At 41.3% G+C, this 21,216-nt stretch overlaps 1 protein-coding gene and 1 pseudogene across 1 annotated transcript; both read right to left on the reverse strand.

Annotated features, from left to right (window-relative positions):
- Positions 1 to 5,599: 5,599 nt before the first annotated feature.
- LOC147309189 (protein NLRC3-like) lies at positions 5,600 to 20,119 on the reverse strand. Its single transcript, XM_086272251.1, has 11 exons — positions 19,988 to 20,119; positions 19,802 to 19,903; positions 18,595 to 18,673; positions 18,247 to 18,433; positions 13,639 to 15,439; positions 13,158 to 13,331; positions 10,272 to 10,445; positions 9,883 to 10,056; positions 8,639 to 8,812; positions 7,121 to 7,167; positions 5,600 to 6,972 (listed from the first exon to the last, which is right to left on the reverse strand). The coding sequence occupies exons 3-11, from the start codon at positions 18,595 to 18,597 to the stop codon at positions 6,434 to 6,436; spliced, it is 3,273 nt and encodes a 1,090-aa protein (XP_086128377.1). The 5' UTR covers positions 18,598 to 18,673; positions 19,802 to 19,903; positions 19,988 to 20,119; the 3' UTR covers positions 5,600 to 6,433.
- Positions 15,434 to 17,721, reverse strand: LOC147309190 (uncharacterized; annotated as a pseudogene).
- Positions 20,120 to 21,216: the final 1,097 nt, after the last annotated feature.

Below are 21,216 nucleotides of genomic sequence, written 5' to 3' on the forward strand. Positions count from 1 at the left end.
TAAGAGTGATATTGAAAAAAATTGTTCATGCATTTATGGATGGAACCATTTTGATTCCCTTTTAAATAATCCTAAGTCCTAAAAGCTATCTGTAAACCTTTCACATTGTGTTCATTGTATTTATTCCACAACCAGTCAAGGCAGGTGTTCATAAAAAACAACTACCCTCTCAGATGCATCATTTCTAATTTGGTTTCTTTGACTTCGTCTACGCCTCCATTTCTTTATCTCTCACAGGAAATGTCAGAGCGCTTGTGTTCGGCTCTTTTTCAAGGGGAGGTAACATAAATGAGCCCAGAGACGGGGGGCAGATTAAAAAAACACAAGGTTTATTACCACAACTGAAAACACATAGTGAAACGACTCACTAGGCACTGAGGCAATTCAAACAAAAAAACAACTCTCAAATTTTCAAATAACACAAGAACACTAATAGAACACGAGTCATCTCAAAGGCCACAACTCAAAAAACAGAGGCTCAAAAGGCAGCGGCACAAAGGCAGAGGCAGGAGGGACAGCCTACGTCTGTTCAAGAGAGTCGAACATGAGTGAAGAATCCTCAGCCTTTTGTACTCCCAGGTAAACGCAGGCAGCCGCAGCAGCCAACGGTGTGTGTGGACTGGTCAAATACTCGTGTCAGCCAAAAGCGTTTCTCTATTCTCACTGACAATTTAAAGCATTTAGAACTATGAACCACGTTTGGTAAATGAATTGATTTTTATATAGCACTTTTCTATTCTCCCGGAGTACTCAAAGCGCTGTATAGCCTCATTTACACCCACTTCTAAACTCAAGTGTAAACTAACCAACATTCACACTCTGATGGATGCATCGGAGAGCAACTTGGGGTTAGTAAGGATATTTGGCATGCAGACTGGGGAAGCCAAGGATCGAACCTCCAACCTTCCAATCAGTAGCTGATCTGCTCTACTACCTGGCCAAGGTCTTTCTGTGCGGAGCCTGAATGTGATGCCTGCGGTTGTTTGGGCTCTCTCCCAGTACTTTGGCTTCCTTCCACAATCCAAAGATATGCAGTTAGTGGGTTTTGGCTAATTAGTGGTTCTAAATTCTAAAATAACATGTACCAGTTAAATTAAACTACAGGAGAGTCTTAAAGAGAAAAAGACATTTATACAGCATCAAATCGCAACATCAGTCGCCTCAAGGAGCTTTATACTGTAAGGTCGACCCTACAATAATACATCCAGAGAAAAACTCAACAATCATGTGACCCCTTATGAACAAGCACTTTGGCGACAGTGGGAAGGAAAAACTCCCTTTTAACAGGAAGAAACCTCCGGCAGAACCAGGCTCAGGGAGGGGCGGGGCCATCTGCTGTGATTGGTTGGGGTGAGAGAAGGAAGACAGGATAAAGACATGCTGTGGAAGAGAGACAGAGGTTAATAACAGATATGATTCAATGCAGAGAGGTCTGTTAACACATAGTGAGTGAAGAAGAAACACTCAATGCATCATGGGAATCCCCCAGCAGCCTACAGCTGTTGCAGCATCACTAAGGGAAGATTCAGGGTCACCTGGTCCAGCCCAATAAGTCTCTTGATGGGGGGGGGGGGCATTTTTCTGTCCTGTACAATGAGATGATAAACATGTCAGCCGACTGACTAATTCTACATATACTGTGGTTTAAAATACAGGAATTTGATTGGACTGTTAAATTTAAATTTTAAAGATAAATGCCAGAGATTTTCACTCGTCTTTGATGCCATCAAAATGAAGTTCAGTGCTCCCATATTTGAGCACACGTAATAAAAAACTTCACTTTGCAAAAGGGAAGTAAAAACATTTTCTTAATGGCATATAGTTTCATTTTACAACACAATTACTGTGAAATAAAGCATGCAGAATACCTTTTGAACAATCACAGTCACATACATGAATAAAATGTCATTTTTATTTAACTTTCACACTGGATTGATATTTTTTTTGTGATCAACATTTTATTGATTTAAAACGTAGGCATAGGGACAGCAAAGAAAAGACACAACAACACAAAGTTAAAACCAATTATTGCCTCTTCCAGGAGATAACTCTGGATGAGAAGGTTTTCCAAGCGTCAACAGTCGTGGGTCGAGCTTTATTTAATTTTGCTGTGGTATGTTCAAAACCAATAACACGGATAAGACATCGTCTCCAGAATGATTCCATACAAATGTCAGGACAGAAGCATTGCTTTGTAATAGTCTTCTTTGCGCTGGATTGATATTTTTGTTTGGACCGCAAAAACAAAAATTTCCGTAGTTATCTTTTTAAAAAGTTCCCAGATGGTCCTAAAATTATACTTCAGAAAGTATTTTAGTTAAAATCACTGTAGACGGCCTGTGGGCGTCCTCTCACTGCAGACATGAGGTAATATAAGGATTGCTCTGAATTTTTTGCTTCATCTCAGTGGATTTCTTCCCATGTTTTCCAGACTCTTGACTATGAAACCCAAGCGTCCTATACTTTCAAGGTGGAAGCATTTAATGCAGAGCTAGATCCCCGTTTCCTCCATCCGGGGCCCTTCAAGGACTCTGTGACAGTCGAAATTAACGTACTGGATGTGGACGAGCCTCCTGTCTTCACCACGCCTTACTATTCTTTGGACGTGTACGAGGACACTCCCCCAGGAACCATCATTGGCTCAGTGACCGCTTATGACCTGGATGCTAGTAGCAGTGCTGTCAGGTGGAAAGCGCTTCACAGATCTGTGGAATTATGTCAACAGACTGTTTATTTTTTTAAGTATTGTTAACAGTATTATTCATTTCCTGGAAGGCTGGAAATTGTAACGATGTTGTTCTACATTATAGTTTGAATTGGATTCTTGATCAGAATCTAAATTATTTAAGGTGTCGCTGAAAAATACAACAAAATAAAATGATCTGACCAAGACAAAAACTGGTATTTTGAAATTATATTAATAAACGCGAATTCACTGTGTAATTGTGTAACTTGATTAGAAGCGTCCTCCTGAAAATAAGCCATCAGAGTAACATCCTCCTCTCTGCCTCTTAATGCACCCCGGTTGCTATGGTAACGTGTAAATATTTCTTTCAAAATAACACTCACAATTGCAACACGGGAGGAAGGCCTTCCATTAGGCCTCCTGTCCTAATTTTCTCTCTCCATGAGGACACTCCAGGGCCAAGCGCAGCAGTGGGTGACCAAAATGAAAATGATGAGGAAGTGAAACAGCCACCAACGACAGGGAGGAACAGAAGAAGAGACAGGAATAATGAACTGCCAGACCTCATCAAAGAGTACATGAGGCAGAAAAGAGAGGCTGAGGAGAGGAGAGCGCAGGAGAACAGGGAGAGGATGGACAGACTGTTTTCACTTCTTGAAAGATTAGTTCCAAAATGGGGTAGTTTAATAATTTAGACTACCCCACCCTCCCAGAGGCATGCCTACCTATTCGGACCTGGATATCGTCTTCCAGAGGTGGTGTGTGCCGCAACAATCTAAGTCATCTGCACCGTGCTACGAGCAGAGACACAACTATGACACGGATGGCTCTACCAAATGTAAGGTCACAGGTGAACAAGACTTTTATTTTAAATTACTTTTTCCTCTCTTCGGGGCTTGACATCTTGTTCCTGACAAAGACATGGATTTGCCCTGATGACTCCTTCTCCTTCTCGGAACTTCTTCCTCCTGACTGTTCCTTCTTTAGCTCACGGGCTACGGGTGGAGGTGGTGGCTTAGCCTCATTTTTTAAAAATATACATAAAGCTTGGCAGCAGCCTTCTCCTACCTATGGTAGCTTTGAAGTTCAATTAGTGGAACTGGTCAATTCTTCTAAAACCTTGTGTGCCATGGTTTATCGACCGCCGAAGTATAATAAATTCTTTATTCATGATTTTACTGATCTGTTAGGATCTATTTTTGTTGAATAGGACTGTGTTCTTATTACTGGTGATTTTAACATTCATATTTGCTGTAAGGATGACCTTTTAGCCACAGACTTTCTTACCTTAACTGACTCTTTTAACCTTGTTCAGTGGGTTAGTGGGCCAACCCACTTCAAAGGCCATATTTTCAATTAGATGATGACGACCCATGATCGGAAGGTCGGGGGTTCGAATCCCCTGAACGGCTAACCTGAGGTACCCGTGAGCAAGGTACCGTCCCCACACACTGCTCCCCGGGCACCGCGCTGGTGGCTGCCCACTGCTTCACTGAGTAAATGGGTTAAATGCAGAGAAGAATTTCCCCACGGGGATCAATAATAATAATAATAATGGATTGCATTTATATAGCGCTTTTCGGGACCCTCAAAGCGCTTTACAATTCCACTATTCATTCACTCTCACATTCATAGACTGGTGAAGGCAAGCTACAGTTGTAGCCACAGCTGCCCTGGGGCAGACTGACAGAGGCGAGGCTGCCATATTGCGCCATCGGCCCCTCAATAAAGTATACATTACATCATACATATACATCATTATCACGACATTGCTCCTTCGTTGCACTGCTTCCTTGAGTGCACGAGAGAAGTTAGAGAATGGCTTTCAGGCAATTCCCTTATCCTGAATGAAAAGAAAACGGAGATTGTAGTGTTTGGCAACCATATCCCTAGGGGCCTATTAACTGATACCTTTGGTTCCTTTGCCACTTCTTTCTCTGACTCAGTTAGTGACCTAGGTGTCCTGCTGGATAGCTCTTTCAAATTTAACAAACAAGTGTCTTCAGTAATCAAATCAACTGCGCCTTATTGCTAAGGCTAAGCACTATGTCCCTCATAAAGATCTTGTAAACTCATTCATGCTTTTATAACTTTTAGATTGGGTTACTGTAATTCTCTCTAATTTGGTCTTCACTCTGCTCTCCTTCACAGACTTCAGCTTGTCCAGAATGCTGCAGCTCGCCTCCTGACTGGTACTAGAAAGCATGCCTCTGTCACCCCTGTTCTTGCTGATTTGTATTGGTTACCCATAAAATATCATATTGAATTTAAAATATTGTTGCTCACCTTTAAAATTATAAATAATTTAGCCCCTCGTTATCTTGTCAGTCTTCTTAGTCTATATGTCCCTGGGCGAGCCCTCAGTTCTTCAGCCCAATTACTCCTGGCTCAGCCTAGATCTAGACGTAAATCTAGGGGTGACCGTGCTTTTGCCCTGGTTGCACCGAATCTGTGGAACAACCTTCCTATCACTACCTGTGCGTCAGACTCCGTTTTATCTCTTAAATCCCGTTTAAAAACGCATTTATTCAACATAGCCTTTCCATCTAGTTAGTGTCCCTATTTTATATTTGGTTCAATTTCCTAGTTATGTACTTTATCTTTCAGCTATATCTGTTCTTAGTACTTTGTTCTTATATTTCCTTCTATTGCCGTATAATTAGTGTCCTTTACCTGATGACATATGTGGTACTTTGTTAATTGTCTTTTATTTAATGTATTAATTTTCCTGTTTTTATTGTAAAGCACTTTGGTGTACCGCCGGTCTTTTAAACGTGCTATACAAATAAAGTTGTATTGTATTGTATTGTATTTGAATATATTTGTTACATTGTTATATGTGTTGCATTAGTTTAAAGGTTTTATGTTATTAATAAATTGATTAACACAAACAATAATTGATACTGAACTCAATTTGATTTACAGGCATTTTTAACATGATGAACATAACGCTAACTATGAACAATATTACATGGATATTTATTTGATAGCAATAAAATAAATAACAACAATTAAACCAGAATATTTCAAATACACAGTATGTAAAGATGAAAAAACAATATTTACCATTGTTTACACAGGATTAACCTGAGTGACCTGTTCCTGGATCATTTCTGTAACAACTGTAATAGATTACAGGAAGTCTCTGGCAGTGTTGCTGAATCTGCTGGAGCAAGATCAGAAATAGATGGGGTGCTGCAACTGAGACCTGCGGTTTGTCTTTTCTGGTCGGTGATTGTAGAATCTCACAGGGTTGTCTGCAAAGAACTTTAGCATGCTTCCTCCCACTGTCCACTGCATCGTCCATCCACAAGGTTTGCAGGGCTGGCTCACTCCATGGCTGCCACACCACTAAGATGTTTTCAGAAATATGCAAGCAGGACATGGTGGATGCTATATTACTACTAGTATAATACTTGTAACTCTGTAGCAGACAACAGTTTGATAAAGTGCTATGTACAAAAAGAAAACAAAAGATTAGATTCTATAAGTTTCAATGGCATTTAGTTTATATATTTTATATAATAAATTACATGTGTAATAATGACCGGTGTTGTGCCAAAAAATGATCGTCTGCCAAAAACCGATTTCTGGTTTTTGCCCAAAACTGATTACTTGTATTTAAATTGCTAAAAATACCTTGTTGGTCTATAATACGTGAAACATATGTCAAATGTATTAATGTCATTAATGATGTCATTCGTGATGACATGTTTCTCTAACAGGAGGACACTCTTTACACTCAACTCAGCACAGACACACTGAGGAACCTGGAAACAAGAACCTAAATCCAGGATAAAGAGTTTGAGTGAATGTGGTGTTGAAGGTGTGGAGGTGGATCAGAGTGTCAGAGGAAACTCTGTAGAAGGACAGAGTGCCAGCAGGACAGTCCACATACACTGCTACTCTGTTAGAGACAGAGGAGGAGGAGGAGGAGGAGGAGATGGATGTTCCTGTGTTATTGTGTCTGACAAATTGAGGACCATCATCAGTGCAATATAGACTCCAGGACTGATCATTAAATCCAAACAGACAGCCATCACCTCCTCCTTTTCTTCTGATGCTTCTGTAACTCACTGATATCTCAACATCTCCGCTCCACTCGACCTCCCAGTAACAGTGACCAGTCACATCATTTCTACACAGTAGTTGAGTCCAGTAATCAAATCTGTCTGGATGATCAGGATATGACTGAACCTCCTCCACACGTTTCACCTTCCTGTTGTTGTCAGACAGTTGGAGGTTTGTGTTCACTGTGTTTGTGTCGATTGTGAGTTGACAGGAATCTGATGGAGAGAACAAACACAATCCAGCTGCAGTTATTGATCCATCATCTGTTCATTGATTGACCCTTTGATGATGACTCCTGACATGATGAAGATGGTTGAATGTGTGCTGCTTTGTTTTCATGAATCCCATTAAAAACACACTTACACTTCCTCAGACCTGGTCTCAACCATCGGACTCCAGCAGGCTCCACCCTGAAAGGAGGAGGGGGGTCAGACCAGCACAGTCTCTTTCAGCATGCACACATGTACATTACATGGCTCTCATACACATGAACATTCATAGTGTTCATCAAAGTGAAATTCTGTAGAGATGTGTTTGTCCCATTTCCTCATTCCAGACTGTTACAGGTCCCGGATGGAGGAAACACAGCACAGATGACCCTCTCTAAAGACTTTATTGTCTGGCCCCATCCTGCTTTATGACTGAGGCGAATCAGATGTGCACAGGACAGACTGCCATTTCTCTAGACAGGGTTATCTTTGTATTAGTCCTAAAAGATTAATCAACATGATGTCTTGAGTCAGTGCTGCAGCACAGTAGTTTTACAAAGACTGTGACGCTGGCACTGTTTCAGGTAATCTCCCAAGTTAGCATCCCTAAAGAGATACTGGCCATCTCGTTCATGTCTTGCACACTGAAAGAACAGTACAAATTACTTGGCATTAGATTTATTTAGACCAGCATCTACCAGCCTCAGAGTGAAAGGTTGGTGGAGCATCTCAAAAAGACTTCAAAGGTCATAATTCATAAATTAATTCACAAGAAATGCAATTGACTTTTTTGTTTGCAGTTTAGGAAGTGCACCACACCTCTGCAGGAATTTCTCCTTTTGACCTGCTGTTTGGCAGCAAATCCTGTGGGTGTTGGACCTAATTAATGAAAAGTGAAGAAGGTCCAAACCGAGTAAAAAATGAAATATTTTCTTAGAGCAAAACTACACACATAGGGCTAGTTGTGACGAGAGAATATGCTCCAGGGCAAAATCAGCACCACTTATAAAAAAAGAGGGGCTATGCTTAAACAGTTTTCACTAGGAGACAAACACCCTTCATCTAGATTAAACTTAGTTGCCAAGATGCAAGGACCCTTGGTTACATGGTGAATAAGGGCCATTTACCCCAAGTGATCTTGTGGCTGGGTACACTGTCTTCACTATTATCTAGTGGGATGCCACAGCTGGAACATGATTTTTTTTTTTTATATAATAAATTCACAACACAACATAATTTCCCTGTGGTTGTTAGGTTGTCACACAGTCCACTTAAATACAACTTTACCAATAATTTGTTTTTAACATTTTGATCAATTTAGGCTTAGTCCTTGCACTGTCCCTAAACAGAAATTAATCTAATTTGAATCCAGTCAAAAGTGAGGGAGGGGATTATTCTTTAAAAAGACTATGCCATTAAACATACAGACATCTATCCAAACAGGTTAATAAATGGTGAGCAAAATCCAGTTATGAATATTGGTCCTGGATTAGTCCTTTTTGTACACCACACTGATTAGTATTTCTTTATAATCCCGTTTGATTAATATTTGTGTTTCTGAAAATATTCTGGCATGTGTCATTGTCACATTTGCATCAATCAAATAGCAAGTGATTGAACAACACAGAAGATATTTCCAGCTCTTCCTCTTCTTCAGACATTCTTTTCATACCTTAGTGTGTCCAGTTTCCAGCGGGGATCCTTTAGTCCAGCCAACAGCAGCTTCATTCCTGAGGCTCCTGGATGATTGTAGCTCAGGTCCAGCTCTCTCAAATGGGAGGGATTAGAGCTCAGAACTGAAGCCAGAGATGTACAGCCTTCCTCTGTGATCAGACAGCATGACAGACTGCAGAGATACAAAACAATCAATCTATAAATATTTATGTAGCAGTAAACCCTACAACATTACAGAGAATGCCTGAAAAAACAGACATTTTATTGGAGTTCTACTTGGGTATATTGGGCAGAAAAAACTGCCTTTTAACAGGAAGAGATGTCCAACAGAACTAGGCTCAGGGACTGTTGATTCAACTGTAACTATATGATTCAATTTAAAAAACAAAACAAAAAACGTTTGAGGTGTAATCTTAAAAGCAAAGATTGTCTCTGTCTCCTCAGTGCAAACAGGGCCCTGGTTCACTTTGGTGTTGCTTTGGCCATGCACCTCTTGATTTTTTCCAACTTTGAATTTTGCACTGCTGCTGGGTTAACAGTTTTTACTGTGATTTTAATGATATTTCAATACAGAAACTCAGAGATTCATAGATTATAGTGGGGAGGGTTTGTTGTAACATTTTAAAAAAGTTCAACTTTGCAGACTGAGAGTAATTGGCTTTGTTTAGATATGGGTACTATGATGTCTCAAACATATAATATTGCAAATGGCAAAACTGTATTTGAGAACAAGAATTTACACTTTAATTCTAGACTCAATGGGGGACATAGGAAGAGAAGCCAATTTGGAAATAACAGTTTTTAACTTTCTATTCACAGTCACTACTCGCTGGAGCATTTTAGATCAACTGAAACCTTTTTAGTCAGTATGTACATAGTTTTTTCAGCATCAGTCAGAATCAGAATGTTTTAGATTTTATTGGTGTTGATCACAACGGGGATGCCAGTATTACATTTATCTTATTGCACTGTACAATATAAAGCGCCTTGAGGCGACTGTTTTTGTGATTTGGTGCTATATAAATAAGATTGAATTGAATTGAATCTTCCTTATACACAATAAAAGACATGAGACGATGAGAAAAGAGTCCAAAATTCCTGCTGATGTTTTGGAAATATTTCAGACAATGATTCAGGGTCTACTAATCAAACCAAAGGCAAATAAAATGCACCTGACAATTTTATAAACATTTATTAGAAATTGTAAGCTTGATTATACATTATGGAGAGTTGAATCCTGACCTGAGACTTTCCAGTGTACAGTGTGGACTCTCAACTCCAGCACACAGAAGCTTCACTCCTGAATCTTCTAGGTTGTTGTCACTCAGGTCCAACTCTTTCAGACTAGAGGACTGAGAGCTCAGAACTAAGGACAAAGCTTCACAATTTCTCTCTGAAAGGTTACAGACACTCAATCTGGAAAATAAAGAACACAAAAACAGTTTGGGGACTGGCTGGAATAAATTTTGCCTTGTTTTAAACACATCAGAAATGTGGGAATTCCCCGTGATTTAGAAGAAATTAAAAAATACTGAGATACAACAAGAAACATGTTAAGTTCAAATTTATTAGCTACTTTAGACTGGTTAATCATGTCATTTAAAGAACAATATAACATTGTTGGATGGGACCTTAGTGTTTCCAGTGCACAATGTGGACTCTGCAGTGCAGCAGACAGAAGCCTCACTCCTGAATTTTGTAGGTCGTTGTTACTCAGGTCCAGCTCCCTCAGATTCGAGGTTTGGCAGGTGAGAACTGAGGACAGTGCTTCACAGCTTTTTTCTGAGAGGAAACAGCTACTCAAACTAGACATAAAGAACACAAGAATAAAATCAAACATCATGGATTCAAAATACTTTCATGGTGCAATGAGGAGGTTCTAGATTTGGCTATACACACACACACACACACACACACACACACACACACACACATCCATAGAGCGCAGTTCTAGGAACAGCTAAGAAAATGCACAGGACCCACAAGCTCCCAGACCTCTGGTAGAGGACCCGAGCTTGTCTATAAATATAGATATCTATCTATCTACATATATATATATATACATACATACATGCATATACATATATACATACATATATACACATACATACATATACATATATACTAGGGGTGCAACGATACACAAAATTCATGGTTTGGCTCGATTTTTTCGATACAAAAAAATGTTCATGCCTTTTTAATTTGTCATTTATTAAAATTATAAATATATATTTTAACTCAAAAGTACAGTTTTTAAATTTAATGTTGCTGAAACAACAAAGTAATAAAAAAATAAATCTATCTGATCGAGAAATCACTCATCTTTGGAAAAGAGAGTTTATTACAGAGAAATGGCTCTTTCCAAAATAAAAGCTATACTATACGCTTCTTCTGGGCTATATTCTCAGCAGCATATTAAACATATCAGGTCCCCATAAGGAGAATCATGTGCTAACGGCTGTCTAAATGACTCGGGTAAAGTTTATAGCATGCCTGCTGGTTTTTGTCTACTTCCACTTGTCTTTGCACTAGGATGCTGTCGGAGTAAATGTGCAGTCATATTCGTTGTGTTCCCACTAGTGCTGTCAGTGTTAATCTCGTTGAAATGACGTTAAAGCCACAACACGGCAAATCTCCATTAACGAGCTACCGCGGATCACCCCGTGCATGGGGCTGGACGGCCAACACGTTAACGAGCTAACTGCGCTAACACACTAGTTCCCACCAATGTAATTGAGCATTGCGTGGCACATCCAACATACTATATATATATATATATATATATATATATATATATATATATATATATATATGTGTGTGTGTGTGTGTACACATATATATACACACATATCCGGGCCATCAACACGTACGCCCTGCCCATGATCAGGTACCCTGCTGGGATAATAGGCTGGCCGAAGGAGGAGATAGAAGCCACTGACATAAAGACAAGAAAGCTCCTTACCATGCATGGAGGGTTTCACCCCAAGTCCAGCACCCTGAGGCTGTACGCTAAGCGGAAGGAAGGGGGCCGGGGACTGGTGAGTGTCAGCACCACAGTCCAGGATGAGACAACGAACATCCAAGAATACATTGGGAAGATGGCCCCAACTGACCAAGTGCTCAGTGAATACCTCAGGCAGCAGAAACCCAAGAAAGAGGAGGGAGACGAGGAACCATCATGGAAGGACAGGCCCCTGCACGGTATGTACCACCGGCAGATAGAGGAGGTGGCTGATATCCAGAAATCCTACCAGTGGCTGGACAAAGCTGGACTGAAAGACAGCACAGAGGCACTAATCATGGCAGCACAAGAACAAGCTCTGAGCACAAGATCCATAGAGGCTGGGGTCTATCACACCAGGCAAGACCCCAGGTGCAGGCTGTGTAAAGATGCCCCAGAGACAATCCAGCACATAACAGCAGGGTGCAAGATGCTAGCAGGCAAGGCATACATGGAACGCCATAACCAAGTGGCCGGCATAGTGTACAGGAACATCTGTGCCGAGTATAATCTGGAAGTCCCGAGGTCAAAATGGGAGATGCCCCCAAGGGTGGTGGAGAATGACCGAGCTAAGATCCTGTGGGACTTCCAGATACAGACGGACAAAATGGTGGTGGCTAACCAACCGGACATAGTGGTGGTAGACATACAGAAGAAGACGGCTGTAGTGATCGATGTAGCGGTTCCGAATGACAGCAATATCAGGAAGAAGGAACACGAGAAGCTGGAGAAATACCAAGGGCTCAGAGAAGAGCTCGAGAGGATGTGGAGGGTGAAGGTAACAGTGGTCCCCGTGGTAATCGGAGCACTAGGTGCGGTGACTCCCAAGCTAGGCGAGTGGCTCCAGCAGATCCCGGGAATAACATCGGAGATCTCTGTCCAGAAGAGCGCAGTCCTGGGAACAGCTAAGATACTGCGCAGGACCCTCAAGCTCCCAGGCCTCTGGTAGAGGACCCGAGCTTGAAGGATAAACCGCCCGCAGGGGCGTGCTGGGTGTTTTTTGTATATGTGTATATATATATATATGTGTGTGTGTGTGTGTGTGTGTGTGTACACATATATATACACACATATATAACAGGCTGTAATTACTGTCATTGAACTTTATGAAAATCAAATAGATATAGCAATTGACTGAGATTTGGAAATAATAAAAAATAGTGAGGCACAAGAACAAAAGGATGACGCTCACCTTTAGAGGTAAGTATTTCTCAGGTGCATTGAATAGATAGAATAAACTGTAGAAAACTAAACAGCAGAAAGAAGAAGAGAAATAACAATTTTAACATAAACCAGTGGCACACTCAAGGGCCTGATCAACCCTGGCAGGGCCTCCTTGGATGAGCGTGTCTAGTGATAATGGCCGAAACGCCGATGAATCCAAGGTCCTCTACTGACGATGTGTCCCAAATTTTAATATGATAATTTAGATCAGATATTTAATCCCTAAACCTAACCAAGGAAAAATGGCAGATTAGACTGGGTAAAAAAAACGAAAGTTATACATTTAGCCGACCTCAGACTTTCCAGTTTACAATGTGGACTTTGTAATGCAGCAAACAGAAGTTTCACACCGGAATCCTGAAGGTTGTTGTTACTCAGGTCAAGCTCTCTCAGCCTAGAGGACTGACACCTGAGAACTGAGGACAGAGCTTCATAACTTCTCTTTGAGAGGAAACAGCCATTAAGTCTGAAAAAAGAAAATCACCTACATTTATCACCATGTCCTAGACGTTTGGGAGAATGGAATGGATTTTTATTAGATATTTCATAGGGCCGCACAATCACAATAGATAGATTAGCAGCAGTTCAGTGTTACTGCTATGAAGCATTAAAAACATCTTGTATTTGACTGTAAATACTATCTAAAATACGTTAAAATTTCAAGGGATAGTGCTTTTAGTTTCTTCTTTTTTTTCCCTTTAAAATCCACAGGACAGTTTTTTTAACTAGAATAGATATTTAAAAACTAAAAGTATAGTCACATGTTTACTTACAGAGCTTTTTTGGAGGCTTTGATCACTGGCAGCAGCCTCAGAAGAGCCTCCTCTGAAGCAGAGTATTTCTTCAGGTCAAATACATCCAGATCTTTTTCTGATGACAGTAAGATGAAGACCAGAGCTGACCACTGAGCAGGAGACAGTTTATCTGTAGAGAGACTTCTTGATCTCAGAGACTGTTGGATCTCCTCCACTAGAGAACAATCATTCAGTTCATTCAGACAGTGGAACAGATTGATGCTTCTCTCTGCAGACATATCCTCACTGAGCTTTTTTTTAATGTACTGGACTGTTTCCTGATTGGTCTGTGAGCTACTTCCTGTCTGTGTGAAGAAGCCTCGCAGGAGAGTCTGACTGGCCTGCAGTGAAAGACCCAGGAGGAAGCGGAGGAACAAGTCCAGGTGTCCATTTGGACTCTGTAAGGCCTTGTTCACAGCACTCCGGTGGAGAGATTGAAGTTTTGGTTTGTCAAATAATTTAGAGAATTTGAGGGTTGTTTGTTGTTCTTCCAGCAGATTGAGTCCAGACATGATGAAGGTCCGATGGACATGAAGAGCAGCCAGAAACTCTTGAACACTCAGATGGATGAAGCAGAACACCTTGTCCTGGTACAGTCCTCTCTCCTCTTTAAAGATCTGTGTGAACACTCCTGAGTACACTGAGGCTGCTCTGATATCGATGCCACACTCTGTCAGGTCTGATTCATAGAAGATCAGGTTTCCTTTCTGCAGCTGATCAAAAGCCAGTTTTCCTAGATACTTAATCATCTTCCTGTTCTTGGGACTCCAGTGTGGATCTGTCTCAGCTCCTCCATCATACTTGACCATCTTCATTTTGACCTGAACCACCAGGAAGTGGGTATACATCTCAGTCAGGGTCTTGGGCAGCTGTCCTCCCTCTCTGGTTTTCAGCACATCCTCCAGAACTGTAGCAGTGATCCAGCAGAAGACTGGGATGTGGCACATGATGTGGAGGCTTCCTGATGTCTTGATGTGGGAGATGATCCTGCTGGCCTGCTCCTCATCTCTGAATCTCTTCCTTAAGTACTCCTCCTTCTGTGGGTCAGCGAACCCTCTGACCTCTGTCACCATGTCAACACAATCAGGAGGGATCTGATTGGCTGCTGCTGGTCGTGTGGTTATCCAGAGGTGAGCAGAGGGAAGCAGTTTCCCCCTGATGAGGTTTATCAGCAACTCATCCACTGAGGTGGACTTTCTAGGATCAGTTAGGATTGTTGTTTTGTGGAAGTCCAGAGGAAGACGACACTCATCCAGACCATCAAAGATGAACACAACCTGGAAGTCTTCAAAGCTGCAGATTCCTGCTTCCTTGGTTTCAGTAAAGAAGTGATGAACAAGTCCCACCAAGCTGAACTTTTCCTCTTTCAGCACATTCAGCTCTCTGAAAGTGAATGGAAATATGAACTGGATGTCCTGGTTGGCTTTGTCTTCAGCCCAGTCCAGGCTGTATTTCTGTGTTAAGACTGTTTTCCCAATGCCAGCCACTCCCTTTGTCAGCACTGTTCTGATTGGTTCATCTCTTCCAGGTGAGGCTTTAAAGATGTCTTCTTGTCTGATGGTTGTTTCTGGTCTGTCTGGTTTCCTGGATGCTGTTTCAATCTGTCTGACCTCATGTTCATCATTGACCTCTGCAGTCCCTCCCTCTGTGATGTAGAGCTCTGTGTAGATCTGATTCAGAAGGGTTGGGTTTCCTGCTTTAGCGATCCCCTCAAACACACACTGGAACTTCTTCTTCAGTGCAGATTTAAGTTCATGCTGACAAACTGCAGCAAAGTGTTCTTGATGGAAAGCAATATATAGAAACTAATTATGTTTTAATAATCACAAATTACATGTTTAATTTTCTAAAGAAACCACTGTTTGAATACATTTAATCCTTTAAAACCAGTCGGAGCGGGAACGCTCCATTTTGCGTAACTATTTTTAAATGCCTGTAGAACCACATAAGCTAGCGCAATAATTTTTTCTTGCATGTGAAACCGGAGGAGTTGTACTTGCATCTTATGCCATCAGCTTGTCCTAGGTCACTGTTTCTTTCCATATATAGCTTTGCAAAACTTGCGTAAAAATCACTGGCAGCAACAAAAACACAATATTCCAGAAACACGCTTTGCCGATCCGATCATAGCACTTCCTACATTGGAATAGACATCAGTGTGAACTAAAGGGCTTTGGAGAGTGATGTAACGAAAGGGGGCGTGGCCAGGATTTTTGGTTGAGGTGCCATCTTTCTGGGCCAAACAAAGTTCAAGCAAAAGAGGAGCGAAAGCACACACATCAGCCATGGTTCGCACTTGCTGTGTGGTCGGCTGTAATGTTCGATCGCACGACCGGCAAGGGAATAAGCTTGAGAATGGTATATCTTTTTATGCTTTCCCAACCTGGAAGCAACATGAGGGAGCTCATGTATCAGATGTTACCAAGTGAAGACGTCAAGCCTGGATAGCTGCTGTGAGACGAGCTGATATCCAGTTCTCTTCCATCTCCAAATATCTGTTGGTGCTCAAGACATTTTCATTCCGGTAAGTTCTAAATATGTTCATATCACTATTTATAGCTTATTAGTTTTATTTTCGATGCACTCTGAGGTCATAGCAAATTACAACAAACATCCTACTGAGTGATTTTGCAGAATTACTCTCTATTTATAGAGTTGCTAATTATTTGGCATTATTGCAGGCAAACCAGCCTATGAAATGGATGAAACACATCGTGACTGAGTTCCAGCGCTACACAAGAGACCTGCTTCAAACATACCACCATGCCAATCAGATTACTTCTTCCATGTGAGGGTGAAGAGGTGACCCTTCTGGATAAGATGGTGAACAGTATGGTAGTAAAACCAGGGAAAAATGAAACTTGTTCCTGTTAAATATTCTTAAGTCTTGTACTGTATAAATAGCAGTAATGTTTCAGAAGTACAGTAAATTAAGTAGTGTTAGCAGTGGGTGCTATCATGTAAACGCTGTCATGATTTTATGTGAACATTTTGTCATTTGTAAACTATAAATGGCATGGATTCTACATTGTAACTGATATGATGTTCTATAAAGTGGTTTTAATTTTTTTTTAAAAAGGCAAAAATTAGTTTGTTTCTTTAGTCAACTTTTGAACAGTGGTACTCAGTCAGTACATATTCAGTAAATGTAAATTATTTACATGGCAGTGCACTTCAGGCATAAGTCTAGACAGTAGATAAAACATTATGGGTCATTCCCACAACCCACAGCTTTACTGTGTTCCAGCAAAGTATTCAATAGTGGTGACAACTCCTCCACCGTAGCAGGTGGGATTTTTCTTTTTTTGAGGACGGCTCCTTTTACCTGTCACTACGGATGGTCTGTTTATGTTTTGATCAAGAGCCTTTTTTTGGGCAGCTGAAGAGGAGAAGTCCATCTTAGGGCCAACCTCTGGCTGCATCTTGGTCATATTCCCCAGCAAAACCCAGTATGCAGGTTCATCTGTAACAGTCCTTGTGCCACAGATCAACACTGTTGGTTCTACATTAAACAGAAGAGCAGCGACAGGGGTGCAGGTCTCCGTGACTCCAGCCATACAGGTGTAGTGGGCGGCCCACTACACCTACTCAATCTTTGGTGAATTGGATGTGTCCCTCCAGAAATTTCTAATTGCGAAACTGGTTCCCCTTGTACGCGCTGACTCCACAGACAAGGTACGATAATATATCAGGCTACGTCAATAGCGGTAGGTCTTCAGGGTTTCTACTCCACGGGTCCACATTTCCAATGTAGGGAATTTTATGCAAGTACTGCCTCTTTGCATCCAGATGCAATCTGTCTCTGTACCGTCCTTTTTCTTTTAAACTGCTTTAAGAATGTTTCTAGCAATCGTCCTTCCAAGATAGTGTGTTTGTTTTGATTAGTGGCCCAGGAAGATGGCGCGGCGCTCCCACAATGCATTGTGGCGTGACGTCAACTCCAAAGCCCTATCGTATGTCTGACATTACGTGCCCGGAACCGGAAGTGACATAATTTTCGCGGAAAATGTAGCTTTTACCTTCGTGGCCTTATAAGCCTACACTTGTGTTTTTAAAAGTCATGTTTGACTTTATGCCTTGTAAATTAGAATAGACAGCTAAAGCTAGAAAACTAGAAGCAAGGGATGAACAGAATGTGGGAAAACCGCCAACTGGACAACAAGAAAAGGGAGACTGAGGACTTAAACCCACACATAGGAAAACTAGGGGATGGGAAACAGGAAGAGACTATCAAAATAAAACAGGAATTATGGAGAAAGACTTACACACCAGGCTTTCCACAGGGACTGAGAGGGGAAAAAACAGACATGAGAAGAAGACTATCTGGTAAGACAGAAAGGGAAAACCAAATGTGAAGAAAATGCTGACTAAACCCAAGAGAAGAATAGATCCCTAGGGAGGAAAATGCTAAGATAACCAAGAGCAGAACTAACTAACTAACAACTAACCATAGCAAACTTTATACATAAGGTAAACACAACCATGAAACTAGTGGTATAGGATATTCCAATAACCCAGCAACCCAGTAAAGTCCAGAAACATAGACATAGACAAAGTACCATGACACAGAAGGTTAAATCCTCTTACTGCTCTGCAGACGGTCAGCTAACTCATCCTGCTTCATTCTTTTTAGAAAGTCCACTGTGATCTTCATAAATGCCTCTCTGCTGCTGCTCCTCTGACTCTCTAAGCATTCTGGGTAATCTGGACTCAGAACCTTCTGGATCTTCTTCAGCTCGTTCCTCACAAAAGTGATGATGTTGTCCTCCAGCAGCTGGAACAGAATATTTATGAATGAGCCAATCAGACTGAAATCATGGAGCCAAACATCAGATCCATGTTGGACACACTGACCATCCACTGGTCTACAAAGAGCAGCATGGAGATGACTGTGAACAGAATAGATGTAAAAGTAGTTGTTGTACTTGTACAGACCATAAATATGGAGTCCAGATGTGTTTGATGCTCCTGGGCAGACTGACCACTGGGAACCTCTGAGCTCTCCTGGTCCACTCTGTGGCATAATCAAGGAGAATTACCGAATTTCCCAGAGGAACACACCCGAGGGATTAATAAAGTTTTATCTAATCTAATCTAATTAGTTCAAGGACAGAGCACAGATGAGTAAGTTTTCTTCTCTGTGTTAGTTCTCAGAAAATGCAATCCCAATCAAGTTTGTAAAGCTTTAAATGGTATCTCAGATATATTAGGCCAGGGGTGGGGAACTCTGGTGTTCTGCAGGTTTTAGATATCACCCTGGGTCAACAGACCGGAATCAAATGATTAGTTCATTACCAGGCCTCTGGAAAATTTCAGGACATGTTGAGGAGGTAGTGTAGCCATTTGAATAACCTTTGTTGGATGAAAGACACATCTAAAGCCGGGAGGACACCGGAAGTTCCCCACCCCTGTATTAGCCAATTTCATTTATTTTTCCAGATGCATTCTCGCACCTACCCAGTCACACCAATCTCATATTGCACCATTTTGAGATATGATTCCTAAACAATAGCTTAAAAATGTGAAAAAATATAAAACAGGCTTATGTTGCTGCCACTTAGTTCAGCTCACAGATCTGGTTGCTGAACTGCACTCACTTTAGGTTCAGGCTTCAGCCTCCATTATAATAGTTGCCGACAAGTGAACATTTATTTCTGCATGTGCAGTTTTCCATTTGCCTCACTCCAGTTGAGTACCCTAATATTTGTCATAGTGTTTTCTTACTAAAGATCATCAAAGGCATCTCAGATATCTTCTAAGTTGTATTTTTGTTATACAGAATTCCTCTTTTGAGGGGACCAAATGAGACATTTTCAGTGTACTACGCACTGCATTAGTTCACATTAGAATAAAATACTTCAATGCAGAGTGTGTTTTTGATGTCTTTATTTTGTGCATTAAACATGGGGATGTTTTCTGTTGTTGGCAGGTGGTGGGACAGCCCTATTCTGAAAATGTTGTCACTTGTTGTCACTGATCACTTCCTGTTTGCTGAAGTGGATTCTAGTCATTTAGAAACCTAAGCCTTGTTATTAAGAGACAATTTAAATGTGATTGAGGTAATGACATGTTTGCATTGCAGCAACAACAACACCAAGCAGTTAAATCAACTCTCAAAGAGTTCATGTTCCTAACAACTCACCTCTCCACAGCAGACGCCTGATGAACTTTAAAATCAATGGGCCGGTCTTCAGACCAGTCACTCTGTAAGGACACAGAGCTGGGTGGAGGTGCAGGTTAGTTCCTGTGAATAATGATGGAGCAGTGATGGGAGTGCTGAGCTGTGACATGGAGAAGAGTCATGGACAGTTAGAAATGGTCATCTCACCTCTGAGCTTTGGTCTGGCTCTCATGTTCCCCACACAGAGTGGTTTTAGAGCGAGGGACTCCCTCCTCTCTTTCCTTACACTGATCCATGCTGCTGAATTCACATCAGCTCACACACACTTTCTACCTTCACCTGCAGAGGAAACACAAATCATTCATGTGCACATTGTTAATCTATTGAACCTGCATCCCAATATTGTTGTTGTCCCAATGTCTCCCCGTCTTGTCTCCTGTTCGCTGCTCTATTGTTGTCTCTTTCTCTCTTGACCCTCATCTGCCGTGGCAGAATTCTTTGCGGGTTCCCGCCTCTGGCCAACACAACTGCAATCAATCTGTTGTGCATCATCCTGACTCACCAGTGACTATTTAAGATGGCTGTTCAGTGTTTCTCATCGCTGGATCATTGTACGACACTCGTCTTTGCAATGCCAGCTCTCTCTAGTTAATTCCTTGTCTCTTGTGATTTTCCTGGCTACTAACCATGTTCTCCATGTCAATAGAACCTGCCTTTTCCCCTGGAGTGTGTTCGTGAGTGTTTTCTCGAGTGGCGAGAGGACGTTTTCTGTGTGTGACCAAACAAGAGTGTGGTTTTCCCTTCCTGCCCCAGGTTTCCTTATAGCTGTTGTCTTCCCTTGCACATTTTTATATAGCACTTGGTTTTTTGGTAAATAAACTGTTCAATCTCTTTTTAAATGGAGTCCTGCTCTTGAGTCCGCTCAGTGACTGTGACAAATACAGGAAGTCTAAATTAGCTTTGTGTTTAAAAAGTCCAGTATCTAATCCTCTGAGTGTAGGTGTTTTAGAGCTCGGATGGAGCTGATGAATGAGAGAATATCCCAGTTCTAACTGCCTCTACGCTCTCTGGATGTCCACGCTGCCTACTCTGTTAAAATCTGGCCTTGCAGGCCTGGTACTTGCCTACCACGTTTGTTGCATCAGCTCCCCTCTAGATCAGTCCTGTTGGAATATAGCAGTTTAGCAGTGTGAAGAACAGGCCCCAGGAGTTCCTTTTCAAGCCTACAGTAAGTTGTAATAGCTTTTGATACTGCTGTAGATTAATTCTCAGTTGCTCACTTTCACTGTTTCACAAAGTAAGAAGGTAATGTTTACAGTTTAGTCTTTTTTAAAGATGTAGATGTATGACTGACTGGACCATACACTCTTCCTGAATTTGTAGGGGTTTTTTTTTTTACACTTTTAACACATTTCTAAAATTGGAAGAGAAAACAC

The sequence above is a fragment of the Aulonocara sp. 'chitande type north' Nkhata Bay genome, linkage group LG18 (assembly GCF_057382095.1).
Source record: "Aulonocara sp. 'chitande type north' Nkhata Bay isolate Kocher_YH1m ecotype deep benthic linkage group LG18, A_spYH_male_GT1.1, whole genome shotgun sequence".
Classification (NCBI taxonomy): Eukaryota; Metazoa; Chordata; class Actinopteri; order Cichliformes; family Cichlidae; genus Aulonocara; species Aulonocara sp. 'chitande type north' Nkhata Bay.

Excerpts from the sequence above, each read along its gene's own strand:
- LOC147309189 (XM_086272251.1), bottom strand. Across the intron at positions 8,813-9,882 it reads TGTACACTGGAAAGTCTCAG|TCTGTCATGCTGTCTGATCA; the intron begins GTCAGGATTCAA and ends GTATCTCTGCAG. Across the intron at positions 7,168-8,638 it reads TGGAAACTGGACACACTAAG|GGTGGAGCCTGCTGGAGTCC; the intron begins GTATGAAAAGAA and ends TCCTCCTTTCAG.